The 20,416-nt window shown below is 38.0% G+C and overlaps 2 protein-coding genes across 2 annotated transcripts in view; one reads left to right on the top strand and one right to left on the bottom strand.

Annotated features, from left to right (window-relative positions):
* Positions 1–1,217: 1,217 nt before the first annotated feature.
* sspn (sarcospan (Kras oncogene-associated gene)) lies at positions 1,218–7,650 on the top strand. Its single transcript, XM_077596717.1, has 3 exons — positions 1,218–1,530; positions 4,225–4,311; positions 6,849–7,650. Exons 1-3 carry the CDS (start codon positions 1,309–1,311, stop codon positions 7,200–7,202), a joined length of 663 nt encoding a protein of 220 aa, XP_077452843.1. The 5' UTR covers positions 1,218–1,308; the 3' UTR covers positions 7,203–7,650.
* A 3,446-nt stretch (positions 7,651–11,096) lies between these two features.
* Positions 11,097–20,416, bottom strand: part of itpr2 (inositol 1,4,5-trisphosphate receptor, type 2) — a 69,042-nt gene continuing 59,722 nt past the window's right edge. Inside the window, exons 55-56 of the mRNA XM_077597152.1 lie at positions 13,275–13,436; positions 11,097–11,881 (exon numbers count right to left, since the gene is read on the bottom strand). Coding sequence (XP_077453278.1) covers positions 11,750–11,881; positions 13,275–13,436 — 294 coding nt within the window. The 3' untranslated portion in view covers positions 11,097–11,749. The remainder of the gene's footprint in view (positions 11,882–13,274; positions 13,437–20,416) is intronic.

Here is a 20,416-nt window from a genome sequence, read left to right as displayed (position 1 = left end):
TCCAAAAAATCAGAAAAAGACCTTTTGTCTGGTTTATGTTTGATGGCCATAAATGTTTTATTTACCGGTCAGCACTAAACAGCATAAATTATCTTTACTTTCAAGTCCTCGTAGATTCCGCCGTTTCTGCTTTATCCGTATTAAAAGAACCCCCTCCCTCTCCTCATTAATATCACTGCGCAGCTTGAAAAAGACCACTTAGCCGCTGCATCGTATGCTCGTATGTCAAATTTGTCTTTTATCTGAGGGCAAAAATTTGCTCAGAATTTTCATCATATCTCAAATTTCTCTTATGTTGGCACACTCGTATTCCAAGGTACTATTGCACAGGTGTCAAAGTGGCAGTCCGGGGGCCAAATCTGGCCCGCCGCATCATTTTGTGTGGCCCGGGAAAGTAAATCATGAGTGCCGACTTTCTGTTTTAGGATCAAATTAAAATGAAGAGTATAGATGTATATTAAATATCCTGATTTCCCCCCTTTTAAATCAATAATTGTAAATTTTAATCAATTTTTTGTGTTTTTAGTTCAAAAATCATTTTGTAAAATCTAAAAATATAGAAAAAAAGCTAATATAAACATTGTTTTAGATCTATGAAAAAACTGAATATTGAGAGCTTTTAATCCAGTTCTTTTAATCCATTAATTTAAAAAAAATCAAAATATTATATCTAAAATTGTCCGGCCCACATAAAATCGAGTTGATGTTAATCCGGCCCGCGAACCAACCCGAGTCTGACACCCTTGTACTATTGTATATCAAACAGTCTGGCCTGCTGGCGTGAGACCAGAGAAAGACCAATCATTTTGAGAGTCAAGACTGAGAAAAGACCAAGACCCATATGATGTGGCCTCAAAACAGTTCTTGTGTTCTACAACACTCTCAGTCTCCAACGATCATAAAGATTGTGTGACGGCCTCCACCAACCGTCCAATGAACAGACAAACACATTTTCTTCCTTCTTTTTCTTCTGTTTAATGGTGTATACTGGAACTCATTGCAGACCAGTTGGAATCCCCCCTCTGCTACTCTTCCCTCCTGTTCCTTTGCTCCACTGTAAACCGCCTGCTCTAAATGCGGCAGCGGAGCCACTGAAGGAATCCGTTCCAAATGTTTTCCATATTAGTTCAGCGCTTCCTCCGTTTCCAAATAGCAACTATAGTCAGAGGAGGCCACGGCAGGGAGGGGAACGGTGGGGGCGGGAGGCCGACGGCGAGCGGGCAGCCAAGCTGGGCCATTTTCAAACAGTGTGCTGACAAAAATTGGTGCGAACTGAGAAGAACTGAGCGTCAGCCAGCGGTAGAAGACATGGGCCGGAAAGGTTCCTCAGAGGAGAGGGATGGCGGCAAGAGGAGAGAAGACACTTCTGCAGCAGAAGACGACCACAAGTGCAGAGTGTGCCGCTTTCCTCTGCTCGTGGCCTTGTCGCAGCTGCTCTTGGGGGTAGCCGTCACTGTGGTGGCCTTCCTCACGCTGGCCATCAGCCCTTCACTCTTGGCCAGAGAGACGCCACACTGGGCTGGGATCTTTGTAAGCGTCATCCTTGTGCTCATCTTTTACAATCCTTGCATGGAAACTGACTGTTTCTTGTCACTAATGCATGAAAGGCAATGCGTTTCTCTTTTCACTTCACCGAGAGTCGGCAATGTCTGTTGGAAAAGCACTGGTACCATACACACAATGGGTTTAATAATAAGTTGTTTGTAATCAACTGAAAATGTCCAATTAAGCCTGTTTAGGATGATAAGGGATAGTAGTCAAATAGAGTATTAGAGGTGAGCATGCCACTTTGACCTTAAAGAGTTTGCAACATGATACTATGCACCGTGTGACGACTCTCACTAGACCAAAACAGTCGCTCACTTCCTCTAAGAGAAAAAAACAAAATCAGACTACAAAAGGCTGATTGAAGGCAAATCTATTCTTCTTAGTCTAAGAACATATTTCACAATAAATCTAAAAGATATCTTAAACTGAAAATGTCATATAGAGGTTGGTACGGTGATCTTGCCAATGTAGAAGTCACCGTGATTCTCTTTACACTGCACTGCATACACGACATTGCTGAGTTTCATTCTAGGGATTTTGTCCTTGGCTTTTCATCTGATGAGGTCATTGGGTTTGAAGAAATCCACAAGGGTTTTTCTGACAGTGGTCACGTTCCGGGAACGCCGCACCTCCTGTTTTCATTGTCGGAATCAAGTGTGTATTATTTTTTTGTAAACCTGCCGGGCTCAAAAAAAGGACCAAATAGTTAATTCTGTATTCAGAGGATACATATTCATGTAATTGCATATCTACCATTAACTAAGAAAAGACAAGAGTCATTCAGGTTAAGGTGATAAGATTATTGTGGAAATGTGGTTTCAGTAACCACTTTTATACCCTGATAAAAGCGTAATAACAGTAACTATATAATAACTATTTCCAGGACTTAGTCAATATAGCTAAATACTTATGATTGCATTTCAGTCACTTTATTATTAATCTTTAATATAGGCCACATGTGTCAAAGTGGCGGCCCGGGGGCCAAATCTGGCCCGCCGCATCATTTTGTGTGGCCCGGGAAAGTAAATCATGAGTGCCGACTTTCTGTTTTAGGATCAAATTAAAACGAAGAGTATAGATCAGGGTTGGGCAAACTCAGACCACTGCTTTTAATGTTGAGTCTTAATTTGCTGCAGGAGGGCTTGTTGTAATGCCTTTGAATTTAATCATATTTTTGCATCATGAATTGTTCACTACATTGCATATACAGTATAAACCCAAACATTTGAACAAGCTCATCCTAAGGGCACAACGGTAAAATATTCTTATGCAACTGACTGAGAAATAAAGTTTTGACCTCTGTTACAAATCATGCCACTTTAATTGAATATGGCTTAATATTTCATATCTCATGTGTGGGGTGTACTCAAAACATTTCACATCACTAAAAATATTGTTGCATAATCCTTACATAATCATTTTTGAGTTCTGTTAATGAATTAAGATTCACAGAGTGCTAAATTAATGAAGAACTGTAAACATCCATCACATTGACATTCATACCTGGAAGCACAGGGGGGCAATTGATCACCCACTGTCAAAAATCAGCAGTGTGGACCACTGCGGTAACCTTTCTTTTCACGCTTACTATCGTGGCCCTAAATAGCTTCTAAACGGAGATATAACGTACATCTCACGTGTCCATATCACATTGGAGTTTTTCTGCCAGACTGATTGTATACATACACCTCCCCCATTAGTAACAATTGGTTGCTGCTACTGTTGATTCTTCAGCTCCAGACTACTGAGGAACTGTGCGGATAACCTTGGAAGAGTGACTCTGCATATTGTCTACCTCGGTCACAGTCTGCAGAAGTTCCCCATCTTGTGGAAGACTTCTTGTGTGTGGTTCCAGTTTTATCCAACTCTTCAACATCTTTTTCTTGAGTCTGTATCCGTTTTTGCTACCGCAACCAAGATGGCGCTACTCAAGTGGCAGCCGGTGGCGGTAGCTCTGTCTGCTCTTGCTCGTTTTGTGTTTTTGCTGCTTTTCTGTCTTAATGATTTGATTTGGTGATTCTTAATGATACCATATACTTTGGTTTGTACTTTGTGCTTTTGCCTTGTTTTGTTCGGCGGCCTTTGTGTTTCCTGTATCTGCATTCTCACCCTCTTGCTACTGTCACAATGAAATTTCCTGAATACGGGATGAATAAAGTTATCCAATCCAATCCAAAGCAGGTGAAGCTAAAAGAAGTATCCTGTGAAGGCATGCGTGCGATTTATTTCAGCTCAAGTGACGTTGCGTTGAACAGAAGAGCCCTTGTTTTTTTCGTGTTTAAGCCTTATCCGAGTGTCCGGGCCAAGATGTAATCTGTTGTTGAAAACATCTCTAGTCATCCCGAGTGAGCTCCTCACGAGACAACTTTAGGTGAAAAACACTGAGGTCATGAAAAAACTTTCCAGAGACTTGTTGAGTGCTGAAAAACCTGGGAAAGAACCGTTAAATAAGATACTGCATGTTAGTCACAAGACTCAAATGGTGATGTGGAAAGAGTGTGAAAGAAAGACTGTCTGTGGCGTTAGAGAGTCATGTAATGGGTTAATATGCGATAAATTAGTGGCAGTTGTCAACATGATGAACAAAACATGGTGTTGTGCCCAAGGAACCAAAGCAAACACACAAACAAGATTATCAACTTTAACTGTGAGTAAAATGAATGTTTTGTTTTGCAGCTGTGTTTGGTTGCCATCGTGGGATTCATCCTGTACTGTGTCACCTACCGCCCAGATGAGCGCTCAACTGTGCAGTTTGTTGTCAAGGTGGGTCCGTACATGAGTAAACACGTCGTGTTGACACTCACTGTGATGAAATGAATGAGGGCTTCTAGTTTATTTACAAATGGCGTAAAGAAGACTGCATGGATTTCCAATTTTTTTAATCTTAGGGACATAGCTTTACAGAATAGTCTCATTAATTTTACTATGTATGTAGTTGCAATCTATAAAAAGATAAAAATCAGTCCATCACTGTATATTATGGCTTAACAAGGACCCTCATTTCATCTTTCATTTTTTTGTTGAAGGTTGCAATTATTGGGAAAAAGGGAAAAAATATATTTAAAGTGCCATAGTTTGACAAACTTATTGTTATTTAAGTCCCAATTTGTGTGTTTGTGTTTGTGTGTGTGTTTGTTAGTCGCTGTTTGGCTATGCGTAGGATGTGTTTTGCTGTTTTTATTTGCTCATCAAATGTCAAATTAGATTAGATTTGCTGAAATTTGGCAAATGAATGACATAATCAGCCAATAAGGATCAGTGAATAATCGCAGAATTTCTAACAAAAACACTTTTGTTTCCAAAATTCAAAATGAAGCGTGAAGCAATAATAAAAAGTTGTTGATGCATTTGCTGTGACCGCGCCCGCTTCCACTCGACCATGCTTCATATTTCACGGCTGTTCCAAAATTAGCATCAATGCAATTTGGAGTGACACAGCGTGTCATCTTGGATAATTCCATAAGGAGGACGTATGCACGAGAAAACGAAAATAAGGGCCGCGGTTAGTAAGTAAATTGTGGCTTAAGATCAAAATTTGAGCGTTATTGTGCTTGTAAATTTGTTGACACGTTTTACAACTGTATTTTTAGAACCTGGCGGTCACTCCAAACTTGCGCATGCTTCTTTTAAGACTGAATTCTGAAGTTCATGATACAAGATGAACCTTTTTTGGGGGGGAATTTAAGTTGTGTAATTCTATTATTCATTTTATGGTAGTCATATCATTTGAGGTAACAGGAGAGGTGACCTTTGCCCAAGACATTCTAATCATTCACTCTTTATCTCAGGTATATATTTGTGCCCCAGCAGTAAACATCCATCAAAGACCTTCTTAAGACGAGAGCATGCATTTTTTGTTGGACAGTTTGTCAGTCGCAACCAACTAAAGGAGAACAAATTGAAATTCTAACTAAAATGTCATAATTATGAATGCTGTAAATGGAAAATGCGGAAATGACTGATTATTATGTGATTCAATGTATTAGTCACCAGATTTAATTCAAATTGTCAATTCCTTAGTAAGTTTTTCTAAAGAAAATTCAGGACATTGTTTTTCCTGACAAATTTAATATCCTTTGACATTGCAAGGGGTGAAAATATGTTCAAAAAGATAAAAGTATGTAATGATTTATCTGTTGCTTACAATCTGAAGAATATTAATAGCCAGAAATCACATGCCAGGCTGATATATATATATATATATATATATATATATATATATATATATATATATATATATATATATATATATATATATATATATGAAATGTTAGACCAAAGCATATTATATTGAATATCAGATTATAATTAATTGGGGAGGTGTGCATAATCCAAATGAAATGACAACTTTTTAACTATAGTAGCAAGAGGTGTGTTGAAAGTTAAAATTCTTTGTCCATGTTTATTTATTGGCTCTTGCAGTGAAAACAAGGGTTGCTGATGGGTTGACATTTATCCTAGGGTATTCAATTGTTTTAAAATATTGAAGAATCCAACCCTAATTCCAATGAAGTTGGGATGTTATATGAAACATAGTAAATAAAAATAGAATGCAATGATTTGCATATCAAGTTCAACTTATAAATATAAGTTGAACTTGATATTCAAATTAAAATAATTAATAACATATAAAATACAATTATATATAATATAATAAAATATAATATATAATATGATATAATTAAAAATATATAATTATATATAATATAATAAAATATATAATTATATATAATATAATAAAATATAATATATAATAATATAATATAATTAAAAATATATAATTGTATACGTATAATATAATACAATATAATTAATAACAAATTAATCAAAAACACTACAATTAAATGACACTTAATATTCAAAGAGGTACACTTTTGGAAAATGACATTAATTTAGAATTTTAAGGTTGCAACATGTTCCTGGAAAAAAAAAAAGTGAGAAAGTGAAGGAATGCTCATCTGTTTGGAACATCCCACAGGTGAACATGCAAATTGGGAAGTAAGTGATATTGGTGTGCGTCTTCCCCATTTAGTCCTTATTTTGTCAACTTTGTCCCAGTTTTTATCATTTGTATAATTATTTTGCATTAAAATTCCAGCACTTCCCTTTCGATTTTTGCTTCCCGCATCCTGAGTTCGACTCCACTGCGCACCCGAGTCCTATTCATGACAAAAACAGACGTGAACACAAAGAAACACCACTCCAAAAGTTATCAATAGTCATTTAAACAGTCGGCTCTCTGAAGAAGGTGTCAACAAACATCATGAGAATGCTTGTAGTGACTGGTCTTCTGCCCACAGCTCCTGTACTTTACCTTCTCCACAATTGGCCTGGTGATATCAGTGTTGGTCGTGGCCTTCGCCGGATACCACCACGGGCAGACCAGCGGCTTCAGTTGTCTAAACGTCGCCGAGGCCTGCGTGTGCACGCTGGACCCCCGTGACCCCATCGCTCGCACCTTTACCTATGAAGGTGTCAGCGACTGTCAGGACATTCGCGAGACACTCGAGGTCTACCATTTGCTCCAGATTGTGCTCAATCTGACTCAAGCCTTCTTCTGTGCTGTGGCCTCTTTCATCGTGTGGAAGCACCGCTACCAAGTCTTCTTCTCTGGTCTTCAAATCGGATCGCTAAAGAGGTGGAACAAGGTTTAAATGGATGGAGGATCCCCATGGACCTGACAACTTTGGCTCTCTATCATAGTCATCCTTTGTGGCAATTGTGTTTTATATTAAATCCATTTTGTACTACTTTTGTATGCTGCAAATGCAAGATGGTTATTTTGTATCATGAAACAATTGTATTCTGTAATCGATCTTGTCCGCACTAGTTCTTCGCAAGATGAATGGAGTATAGACTTTAAATCTGTCTGTGTGTGTTACAATGCATGACACAAATTCAAAAATTGGTATGTGTTCTCATTAAACCTAAACAAATGTATGGATGGAAATCAATTTTCACTTACTGTTATGCAGTCACTTGCATGGTTTTCATTGGTTATTTGCAGTTGTGTGATCATAATTGTGTGTCAATATGCAATCTGACCACAAACATGAGTATACTTCCACAATTTGAGTTCTAATTAAAGGAAATGGCATTTAATTTCTGACAGAGGTTATTATTTAGTAATACAGTGAGTGGTTAGGGAGATTTTCCCGACAATATACTTACATTATGTAATGTGTATACACACACACACACATATATATATATATATATATATATATATATATATATATATATATATATATATATACATACATATATATATATATATACATACATATATATATATATACATACATATATATATATATACATATATATATATATATATATATATATATATATATATATATATATATATACATATACATACATATATACGTGTATATATATACACACATACATACATATACATATATATACACACATACATACATATATACATATACATGTGTATATAGTATATACATATATATATATATATACACACATACATACATATATACATATACATGTGTATATAGTATATACATATATATATATATATATATACATACATACATATATATATACATACACATATATACACACACATACATCTATACATATACACATATACATATACACAATATGTGCAAAATCAGCACACGGCAACACCAAGTGTGGACCTGAAACCAAATGTGTGGTGATTTAAATGTGACGTCAGTAAGAGACAATGTGATCTCTGCTCTAACTTAAGGTATAGTTGACTGGGTTCATAACTGTTAACTCAGAGGTGAAAAGTGTGACTTCTCATAACAAATGAAATGCAATGTTTGCACAAGAATAGTTTTGTCATGCCAATACATAATTATTTTTCTGACGCAAGGGATTGAAATTGGAAATTAATCTGCCAACTGTCAGTCTAAGTAGAGAGATACTGGGTACAGGGGTATACATATGGTTGCATTATAAACCACATTTATCTCAAAATGAATATTTTCCATTCTACCTAACAAAAGCTGCAATTGCAGGCACCTTTGTGCTTGTTTCGTTTTGTGGTGGTGACACATCGTATGACCACAAAACACAGACCCAGCCAGTCACATGCCTGACATCACGAGAGCATGCCTATTTATAAAATACACGGAAGAGGAACCTTCCACCCATTAGAACATTTAAATGGGTGGTCACTTGATCTTTTAAGACAAAATATATCCCAGCTAACTATGGCTAAGTATAACCAGGTGGGGGACACCCTGAATTGGTGGCCAGCAAATCGCAAGGGCACATTGAGATAACCAAACATTCACGCTCACACTCATACGTAGGGACAATTCAGAGTGTTTACCCAGTTTCGAATGCATGTTTTTGGGTTGCGGGAGGAAAACCGTAGTACCCAAAGAAAACCCACTTAGGCATGGAAAGAACATGAATACTCCACACAGAAAGGTCGGAACCCACAGGGGATCGATCCTTTGACCTCAGAACAGAGAGCCGGACGTGCTAAACATCCTCCACCATGTCCCTCCATGACAAACGGCACACCCAAAATTAATGTAACAAACTTTTTTTAATTATTGTTTGCAAAAGTGAATACCAGCCCATAAACTTAGTTTTAAATAATTTGGTTCCAGATGTTTATTTCAATGAAAGACTATTTCCATTTTTTTAATTCATCAATTAGATAAGCATTTTGAAATCAAAGCTAATATTATTTTTTGAATTGCTGTAATTCTGACCATTCAGTTGTGATATTGTGCAACACAAAAAATGTGCATGTCTTTACGGCTAGTGTTCAAACTAACCTGTGTCACACCGAACCCCGTTCTCCCCCAGAATTTCAGTGTTTGAGAGGATTTTGTGAATGTACATTAAATTAGCAAATTTAAAGTTACGTCTTTAAAAGTGTTCTAATAGAGTGCGAGGTAAACCCGAATGTCTCTGGTGACATCACGTGATATCTGCCACGCTTTATCAATTTGACACCATCTTTTTCCCTTTATGACTACATTTATTTGTCTTGTCTAGTATGCAGGAACAGTTGCTCACTGAAGTGTCTCTGAATGGGCTATACTGTATTTCATGTCTCTCTTGGGCGGCAGGAAGACAAGCTTGCTGTTGTAAACAGCAGACCAAAGACAGGAGGGGTGGTTTTCCCCGCAGAATGTAAACGGCAGTAAATGTTGAACGAGCAGTCGGGTGACTTTGGGAGCTACGTTCATCTTAGGGGTTACACAAGGACAAAAAGAAAGCATGTACAGATTTGTACACTCCTCAAAAATTAAAGGAGCGCTTTAAAAAAAAACATTAGATAGCGACAGGGCCAGGAAGTAGGAACTAAAGGATGCCAAGTCTTTGAAAGAGAATAAAGGTTTTCAGCCCACAGAGGTCTTAATTGGGTAAAGACCCTAAAGTCAGAGTGAAATGATATGGCAGGCTAGTCAATTTTCCCCAAAACATAATTTCTGGTACTCGAAATGTTGTTCGGTATCTAATGTGGCCCCCATGACCTTGTTTGCATGCTTGACAACGTCGCAAAATGCTCCTAATAAACTAACGGCTGGTGTCTTGTGGCCTTTCCTCTCAGACTGCCCCACAAATGTTCTATTGGATTTAAGTCAGGGAATTGTAACGGCCGTTTAATTGCAGTGCTCAGCCTGCCCCGCCTTGCGCAAAGAAGGTATTGGCCCTGGTGAGGGCTTGAGTCCCTTCTACGGGCCTGTCCAGCTATGAGAATAATCACCAGTCTCCTGAAATCTCATCCATGTTCTGGTGATTGTGCTGGGCGATACATTAAACCGTCTTGCTACAGCACATTTGTAGGCGCCATCCTGGCGAAATTGGATAACTTGTGCAACTTCTGTATGGTTTAAAAATCGCCTCTTACTGCCAGCAGAGATAATTATTCATTCATTTTCTAAACTGCTTATCCTAACACACTATAATATCAATAACTTCATTTGTATCCTCAGTGGTAGTCTCCATACATGGCCACAGCAACAAAAAAAAGCTACCTATTTAAAATTTGATGGTTTATAATTAGACAAGGAGGGACCCCATCCATCTGTTTTTAACAGCACTTGTTCCCTTAGTCACTTATGAGCAATAGGAAAGGTACATCCTAGACTAGGGTTGGGCAAAGTAGTCCTCAATGGCCGCTGTTGATGGTTTTTGTTTCAACCGATCCCACACAGACAGTCTATCACATAAATAGTGTGTAGCAGAATCTAATTGCAATCAATTGATTATAGTTTTAAAGCACTAGAATGCTGAAAAAGAGTTGTCTTGATAGGTTGAGGTAAAAACCTGCAGGCACTGCGGCCCTTCGTGGAAATGTTTGCCAAACCCTGTTCTAAATAAGTCACGTGTGAGTTGAAGGCAAGGCAACAACAGTTCTTGCGTGTCAGTCGGCAACAGAAATGGAACTTCTCGGATGTTTGCTTGTAACATTAGAAAAGTGACTAAATGCGGGAGTTAAAACATGGTAATGCGTGAAACAAATTCAAGGAAAAGTTGTGGAAACAAACTAAGCTCGAGAAAAAGTCAGACACAAGTCTCGATCATATTAATCAGACTTTTATAAACACGTTATCGAGACATAAGTTTTATTACAGGTTAAGCCAATGCACAATTTGGACATACGATATCTTTCAAGTCAGAATCTATTTATTTTATTCACATTCAATTATCACTCTGCAGAAATCAGAACAAATGAGAAAAAGATGCGGTGCAGTGAATGCATCTTGGTCAAAGGCAATACTCCAAAGCTAGCCAGTTTCTCCCTTTTTTATGGCAAAAGTGCATTTTTAACAATGAATAAATCAGTTTAAAAACATTTAGGCAGCAAATATTCCACCCCCAAAAATGTAAAAAACAATACCCCGGTCATTAAAATGTTAAAATTACAGATCTCAGTACCAGTAGTCCATGGTTTACTCCACATTAAGAAAATAAAGGCATTTGCGCTGAGACGGCAAAGAACCAATCTTACCAACTTGATTCCATGCCCACTCTGTATGGGCACACCGGCACCACAATACCACGTGTGCCAAGTATAACCCACTGTGCGTTTAGGTGTGCACGCAAACTAAATTGGCGAACACGTAGCCCAAAAACTGCCCGTGCTGTCATACAAAAGGCACCTATGGGTAAAAATATGTCACGCACTGGTGAAGTAACTAAGGGTGCGCTACAATGTATTTGTATTGTCTTTTCACACAGTACCGAGCGTCCCTGCATTTTGTCCTGTCAGCGTTGCGACACCGTCAGTGGTTGGAGACGTGATGGTTTGTTTCGGAGGAGCCATTAATCCTTGCCTTTGCTTGTGCTTCCTCTGCTCAGTCATCTGCGGAGGGCACACGCCACATACAATTCAGGTCTCGTACTGCATTACTAAAACGTGCAATTGCTAAATTGCCCATGAATGTATTTGTCGTTGCTAAAAAAAAACAAAAAAAATCCAGATTAAAACCTAAATAACTTTTTCGAATTTGTTTTTTTTTTGTTTGGTTGTTTGATTTGAACCCGTGATTACAGGGATCAGCTGCTGACTGTGACAGGTTGTTGTTTTGTTTATTTACGAGCGTGATCTCAACACATCGGTTGGAAGAGGAACAAGAACAAGATTGTGACCGGAATCACATGCCGGTGAGGCAGGTGATGGCAAGGATCACTCACGCTTGCATCAGCAAAGCCACCAACATCGCTGGAGGTAAACTTTTAACCTGTTCCACTGCATTTTAAAGGCCATCAAATGTCAGATAATAGAGAAGTTAGGATTTCCAAAAGCAAGATTGCATCTGAAAGTCAGGGTTGAGGCGGGGCAAATAGAGCCAACCCGGGAGAAGAAAGGTATAAAAAATTAAAACTAAATTAGAATTAAGTTTAGTGCAAGGTTAGATCAAATTTATTTTTGTGTGTGTCTGCATCGTAATCTAAGTTCATTTAAATTTGTTTATGTTATGTTACGAGCGCGATGCCGTAAGGAAGCCAATCCCCCCCACCCACCCTCTCTGTCCGTCTCACTCCCCTCCGCAAAATCCGTCTAATTTTAATAATATTAAACACATTTTAGTGCTATTAAACCACTATTTATTTGTTAATTTGCTAATAGATGGCGAATTAGAACAAATATAAATGTTTTTCCAATCCAATATCCTGTTGTGGGTGTTTTTTCAGAGGGTTGGAACGAATTAATTTGTTTTTAGTTAATTTCTATCAGAAATGTTGGTTTGAGTTACGAGTAAATCGACATACGAGCTCTGTCCCGGAACGCATTAAGCTCGTTTCTCTAGGTACCACTGTATTTCGTAAAAATGAGTTTATTTCTTTTAGAAATTTGATTTTAAAATTCTGTTGGTTCAAATTACTTTTCAGAGCATTTAAAGGAAAACCCTAAATCTTAATGAAATAATCCGTTATCAAGTTATGGTAAAATTTATTTGACCTTATTATTACCCCAAAATGTCACCTCTTGTTTAACCCCAGAAGCATAAACATACAAACAAATGCAACTAAATGTATAACCTCCTTCCTTCCCTAGGTTTCACACACTGATGGAGACAAAAACTTGACTAAAAAGGATGTAAGCTCACATTGGAGAAGTAAGGATGTCCCATTGCCTGTGACTTTTTGGCTGACTCATTTTAAGGTCAAGAGGGCCTCATGCAACTATGGTAGTACAATCCTGCGTTTTGCAGTAATATTCGGCGAAGGAGAGTAAGAAAATGGCTCTTTACCTGCTCCTTGAGCTCAAACAGCTGGGCCGAGAGCTGAGATACCAGGGTGACAGTGCTCTCCAATTTCTCCTGGAGAGATCGCATCTCATTCTGCTCGTTATCCCCCTCGTTGCTCACCAGAGACATGGCTCTCATTCTGGGGAACCAATCCAAGTTCTTTTCCTGAGAGATGAGGCAGAGATAGGGTGTGAGAGAAATTGTGAGGATGAAGTGAATAACGGTCAAAATAGAGCTGAGTCAGAATGTCAAGCAGTCGGCAGTGGTGGCAATTCTGGCACAGTCAGCCTTGGAGGGGTGATTCACAAAATGTTATAATGCTTTTGCAGGATACACATAGAGAAGTTAGCAAATGGCATCAAGTTCATTTAAATTCTCTAATAAGAAGGGGAGCTGTTCTTTGCTTTGCACTTATGCGTGACAGCCTTTCAGTCTCGGGGCTACGGTCAAGCGTGGAAACAAATAAATTTATCAATCACTGGCATTTTCAGTCGAACGCAATGCACAGACACAGGTGCTGATCACAAATGTCTGTAAAGAACCCAACTTGGACTGTAGACGCATTGTTTCTGAATGTGTAATATATTTTGTTCATTCGAGACATTTAAGTGGAACACGACTGCTAAGAATTGGTTGTTGAAATGGGGAAAAAAACCAAAGTGAAGTCAAAGTAAAATAGTTTTTCCAATTGCAGAATGATGAGGATGCACGCAACAGAGAATTCATTATAGCACAACCAAAACAATATTATGCCTTATGGCGAATCCACAGAGTCATAGTTTGTTATCATCTTGTGTAGTGCAAAATATCATATTTTGGTGGAGAAAAAACTAAAAAAATAAAAATAGTTGAAGGAACCTCACAATAAGCGCAAAGAGAACCGTATGTGACTTGTAAAGTCTACTTCCCTAATGTATGGTTATGGGCTGCTCCATTTACAAAACAGGCCCACAGGGCAATAATAATATTAAAACAGTCTGTTGCCAGTGCCCTAAAACATTGGTAGCATTATTTTTTATCCTATTTACATTCAATTATATTTACTTATTAGTTGTTTCTCATTTATTAATATGATAAAATAATTGATTCGGTGAAAGGTTGTCACATTGTGCCCAGTGATTGGCGGGAAACCAATTCAGGGTGTACCATAACCATAGTAAACTGAGAGAGTCGGATTGTTCAAACTATTCAACAACTAATCCAGCATTGACAGTTAACTAACTGACTAACTAACTGAGGTTTCTTCTGAAACAAGCAGCACCTGACTGCAATCAACTGATTACACTTTTAAGACAGCAGATTGGTGAACATGTATCTTTTTTATCATTATGAATGGAAACCTGCACCCTCAATGACCAGTTAGGACTACAATGTGAAAAGAGAGGTGGAGCTTTAAGATGATCATCACTTTGGGGTGTGATCTAGCAGGCCCATATAACATGTGAAAAGCTGCTTTGAACTAGTCTAGCATGGTCCTTTTCCAAAAGCAAATAAAACTCCAATTTCTTATGACTTTTTCCACATCCAAGGAAAGGCAGGGGACATTTCAACCCAGTAGACCAAATTTAACATCTTAATTGTCGAGGTTGTACACCAGAGCTAGGGTTGTAAGATTGCAGGTGCAGGCTGTAATTATGGTAAGTGTTGGATGACACCAGTAGTACAGACGCTGGTCAAGTTCGAGAATGAGTCACATGGGGCCTTTGGAGGAAGTTGATGTGCAAATAGTGGGCCAATTGGAAGTCATCTTTAATGGTTAGAGATCTTAAAAATTGGGTGTGAAGGAGTTTAAAGAACAACTTGTGGATGGTTCTTAAAAAATTCACAAAGGAAACCATCTCATCTCATTTTCTGAACTGCTTTATCCTCATTAGAATCGCGGGGGTGCTGGAGCCAATCCCAGCTGTCTCCAGGCCAGAAGTGGGGGACCACCTAAATCGTTGGCCAGCCGATCGCAGGGCACAAGGAGACGGACAACCATGCATACTCCCACCCATACCTAGGGGCAATTTAGAATGTCCAACCAGCCTACCATGGATATTTTTGGAATGTGGGAGGAAACCAGAGCACCCAGGGAAAACCCACACAGGCCCACGGAGAACATGCAAACTCCACACAGATGGACATGACCTGGATTTGAACCCAGGACTCCAGAGCTGTGAGGCTGACGTGCTAACCACCCATACAACCGGGCCGCCGAGTGAGAACCAGTCCACTATAAACATCAAAAAGATGCTTGGTAGATGGGGTTCAGGGGTGAACAAAATTTTTATTCAGAATTATTTCCTAAAGATTTGCATGTTGTTGGACTATCCCCAGCCCCTTCTCATTGTGCCCCACATCCGAGCCTGGTGCCAACATAAAAGCGAATCAGATAAACAAAATAAACAACTGGACTTGGGTAATCAATTTGGACCTGTCATGCAAAGTGTGTCTGTGTGTACAAGTGTGGGTGTGTGCATCTGCAAGAAAGCGTAGTGGGTGGGAAAAAATATTTGAAGCAGACAAACTGTCGCTCGTTTTGTGTTTTTGCTGCTTTTCTGTCTTAATGATTTGATGATTCTTAATGATCCATTGACTTTGATTTGCTTTGTACTTTGTGCTTTTGCTTTGTTGTTTTGCGGCCTTTGCGACTGTACTGTCTAACTTATAACTATGCCTTTTCTTGCTACTGTCAATGAAATTTCCCGAATACGGGATGAATAAAGTTATCCAATCCAATCCAATCAGCTGAGATTGTGTAATTTTTTGGCCACTTATGATAAGGATGACTTAATGGTGGCATGAGTGGGAGTTGACTGGCGCCGCCATCGTACATTCTGTAGGACTGAGGTATTTTCTCACCTACTCTTATATAAGAATAGATTTTGGGCATGAAATAAATGTGTGAGACACCGAGGGTGAATTGGCGTGCACATATGGAGCTAAATCAAGGCCGGAAGTATTGAATGCCAACATATTTTTTGAAACTGAAAGTTGCAGGTTTGTTGTTGTTGTTGTTGTTGTTGTTTTTTAAACAAATTCACCCAAAAAAATCACTTTTAGATCTATTTTGTTACTTCATTCATTCATGAGGGGGGTGCTGGAGCCTACACTAGCTAACTACGGGCACTAGGCCGGGGACACCCTGATCAGCCAATTTATCTGCATGTTTTTGGGATGTGGGAGGAAACTGGAATACCTGGAGAAAACCCATGCAATCCCAAGGAGAACATGCAAACTCCACAGACTGAAGACCGACCTGGGATCAAACCCTCGACTGCAGAGCTGTGAGGCTGCCGCACAAACCACTGGTTAGTTACTACTTATCGAATTACAAGACTGAGACAGCTCTAGGCAATTTGGGAGCAAAAAGGATCACCATTTTAGCTTAGTGATGTTCTGCCTGAAAGACTTCCTTTCTGTCCACTGATCAATTTCAACACTTAAATGAGCATGAATTAACAGACTTCCATGTGCTTTGTGGGTATTTCAAACAAGATACCAATGAGCATGCTGTACTCAATGTGCAAAAACACATGTTGCTATAAAATATCTCAAGAGATTGGGGACAAAAGACCACGTGAGTAATATGGTCAACTTAAGCACCAGTAATTTCCAGATTGCTACATTGATGTTATCATTCTTTCAAAGTAAAGAGAGGTTCCAATGCAACTTACCGTTAGATAAAACAAATTCCACCATACGAGCTTAAAATAAAACCTTGAATATTGTAGTATAGGTGTACATATGAACTGAATACCCATCATCTTGGGACACTACAAATTGTACATAAAAACAGAATGCCGATGTCAAAGTACAAACATTCGATGTAATTCAAAATAGAACATAGATGACAGGTCAAAAGGTAAAACTGAGAAAATGGATGATTTAAAAGGAAGAAAGTTTATTTTAAATTCCAAGGTGTCAATAAATCTCAAAAAACATGAGTACAAGGCCATTTTCATCACTTTGAGGCATCTTTTCTTCTTTATAAAACAGTCTACAAACATCTGTAGACTAGAACCTGATTTTTGGGGGAAATCCAGCTTGGGAGTAAAATTTGTAATTGGCATTGGGAACTGATAAATAGATGTTAAACAACCTAGAGGACCTAAGTGTCAATTTTTGCCTGCTAATATTACCTTGACATTTATTTTGGAATTCCCCAATCTATGTGAAGTAATTGGAATACTGCAAAATAAATCTTTGGAAAGCTCTGAATGTCCTCTATAGAGCACAAAATTAATCCGATTGGATGCACTGGGTGGGAGATATTTAGGTTTACAAATGTCCTATACTGAGGACAAATTTGAACTACTGGTAGTCAGGAGGATATCCCAACACTTTGACTTCTGGCTACTAACACTAGAAAGGACTGTGCAATAATGACCCATTGATGAAACTGGAGTAGCTTATTGGAATGTCCCAGGTGTTGAATTTTTTTGTCCGTGTAGAATGTTGCAGGGTCACTACTACGTAGCATGTACAAATGTGCAGTGTTAAATAGGTAAAACTAATTGTTCTTTGTACTAGCTTGTATTAAAGTGGATAATGTAAAAAAAAATGTTTGATTGATTGAACATCAGCTCAACTTTTTTTGACACAAAAGTCACATCATTTGATCATGGTGTCAATATTTCAGTAAAGCTGAAAATGATTTTATACTACAAAGCAACATGTGACCTTTCCCCCTCCTTTATGTAACAAATGCATTTTTATTACCTCTGCTGTTCTTTTGTCAACATTCTAAAATTTGCCATGTGTGTGTGTGTGTGTGTGTGTGTGTGTCGGAGAGTAAATGAAAGGTTCACAATGCGGACAGTGTGTTTTGTGTGCGGATACACAAGTCAAAGGGACAGAAAAGCACGTGCAAGGCAGGCTGAGCTATTAGCAGGCCACTTGAGATGGGTTATGTAACTAGGTTGATGCAGTACCTGCTAGGCCTGTAGCTTCTGTTCCTTTCACACAAACACCAGCATACCACACACACACACGCACACACATTGATTGTGCATCTTAAGTAATGGTGCTTTTGAAAACATCAACTGCATCCCACAAAACTTGATACAAACATCTTTGCGAGCCAAAGCTTTGAACAAAAGTTGCATTGATTCAATAAATTGAGGCTCAATACTGACAACAAATTCCATAAAATAAAATGTAAAGGTGCTATGAAATGGTGAGCAAGTCATAAAATGACTGCACTAGTGTCCTTTTACATGCAGAAAAAAATGTAGGACTCAAATCTGTCTGTTTCTTACCATTTCATAATTAATGACAGTTATGTACATGGCAACAAGAGAACCATGCTTGAGGTTGGATTGGACTGCAAAAATCTGTAGCTCATTCTGGCTGACATTTTCTGTTTGGAGATTTTTTTAGTGGTGGTCCGCTATCATTGGAAAAGTTACTTTTCATAGCACCTTTAATTTTAGAAAGCACATCCAAAGAATGCACTTTATAACCATATTATCTAAATCACAGGTGTCAAAGTGGCAGCCCGGGGGCCAAATCTGGCCCACCGCATCATTTTGTGTGGCCCGAGAAAGTAAATCACGAGTGCCGACTTTTTGTTTTAGGATCAGATTAAAATGAAGAGTATAGATGTATATTAAATTTCCTGATTTTCCCTCTTTTAAATCAATAATTGTAACTTTTTAATCATTTTTTTCTGTTTTTAGTTCAAAAATCATTTTGTAAAATCTAAATATATATATATAAAAAAAGCTAAAATAAACATTGTTTTAGATCTATAAAAACTGAATATTCAGGGCCTGTAATCCAGTTCATTGAATCCATTTATTAAAAAAAAATCTAAATATTATATCTAAAATGGTCCGACCCACATGAAATCGAGTTGACGTTAAAGCGGCCCGCGAGCCAACCCGAGTCTGACACCCTTGATCAAAATGGTCAAGATAAATCTTAAAACAGGGATGCTTTGCTTTGTAATTAACAGTGATGAATGACTATCAGCTACTTTAAATGTTCTTAACAGTTTCTAAAGGATAATTTAAAAAAAAAATGTAATACAGAATGGTAAAGTGCACCAAGTGTGATTTAAGACGTAAACTTACTAAATGGGGGCTATCTTATCGGCCTCAAAATGAGGGGATCAAATTTTAATCCATATCGTTTCATTTCATTTGTACTCATATTTTTTCCCCAATATGTTTCCTATAATTTGGTAGCAAGGAACATCTGCGGCCATAATGACTACAAACAAAATGGACAGCAGTACAATACACATTCTTCAATTTTAACTTTTTTTTTTCAATTATGAACACTCAACGTAAGATCTGTTCAGTCTTAACACTAATTCTTAACGCTGCCAATAAATATTAATCTTGAGCGTTTATGTTTGTCGTGGAAATTGCTAATTATAATGTGACCATTCCTTTACCCAATCACAAAATCTAAATTAATCCCAAACGTGCCGTTGTGCTGGCTGGAATTGTGGGGCTTTATTTGAAAACATTAACTCGTAATAACACCTTAAGCTGCCATTATCTCCTTCGTGTTCTGGTCTGTGTGTCAATGTAGAAAGTTGCTGCACTGGTGCTAATAAAGTTGGACATGGTATAATTGCTATTTAACTATACTCATTCCCAAAAGGCAAACTCAGCAGAGTAAAGTCTACCTGAACAACAACACAATATCTCTCTCCAGGCATTTAAAAGTAGAATGAACCGATGCTTGTTACCTGCTTTAAGGCTCAGTCTTTGATATGATTGGGAATCTGCAGTACTACTGCACAAAACAGGACAAATATAAATAAGGAGGGACAAAAAAGACAAAAAAACCTGATCAACTCATCAGCAAGCTGTGCAGAAGCTTGATAATAATTCCGATTATTTGATTCAGGTGTGTTTGTGGAGGGAGACATGGAAAACAGACTGGATAGCACTATAAAGTAAAAAGCATTTTCAAAATGCTAATATTAATAGGAATATGTTATTGGTTCTGCAGAAGCGTATTGCATTTGCTTTAAAAATTAATTAAAAAAAGCCCTGGGTGTTTTTCAGATTAATTTATTTTTGGGGTTGTTTTTTGAATTAATATTTTTTTTAACTCAATTTTTCCAAATAATTGATTTTCTGGGGTTATTTTTGATTTTTTTTCTTCACCTCTGTTTTTGTGATAAATTTTTGTGGGTTGTTTAA

This window comes from Stigmatopora argus, chromosome 3 (assembly GCF_051989625.1).
Source record: "Stigmatopora argus isolate UIUO_Sarg chromosome 3, RoL_Sarg_1.0, whole genome shotgun sequence".
In the NCBI taxonomy this organism is placed as follows: Eukaryota; Metazoa; Chordata; class Actinopteri; order Syngnathiformes; family Syngnathidae; genus Stigmatopora; species Stigmatopora argus.
This window is presented reverse-complemented; position numbering and strand designations above follow the sequence as displayed.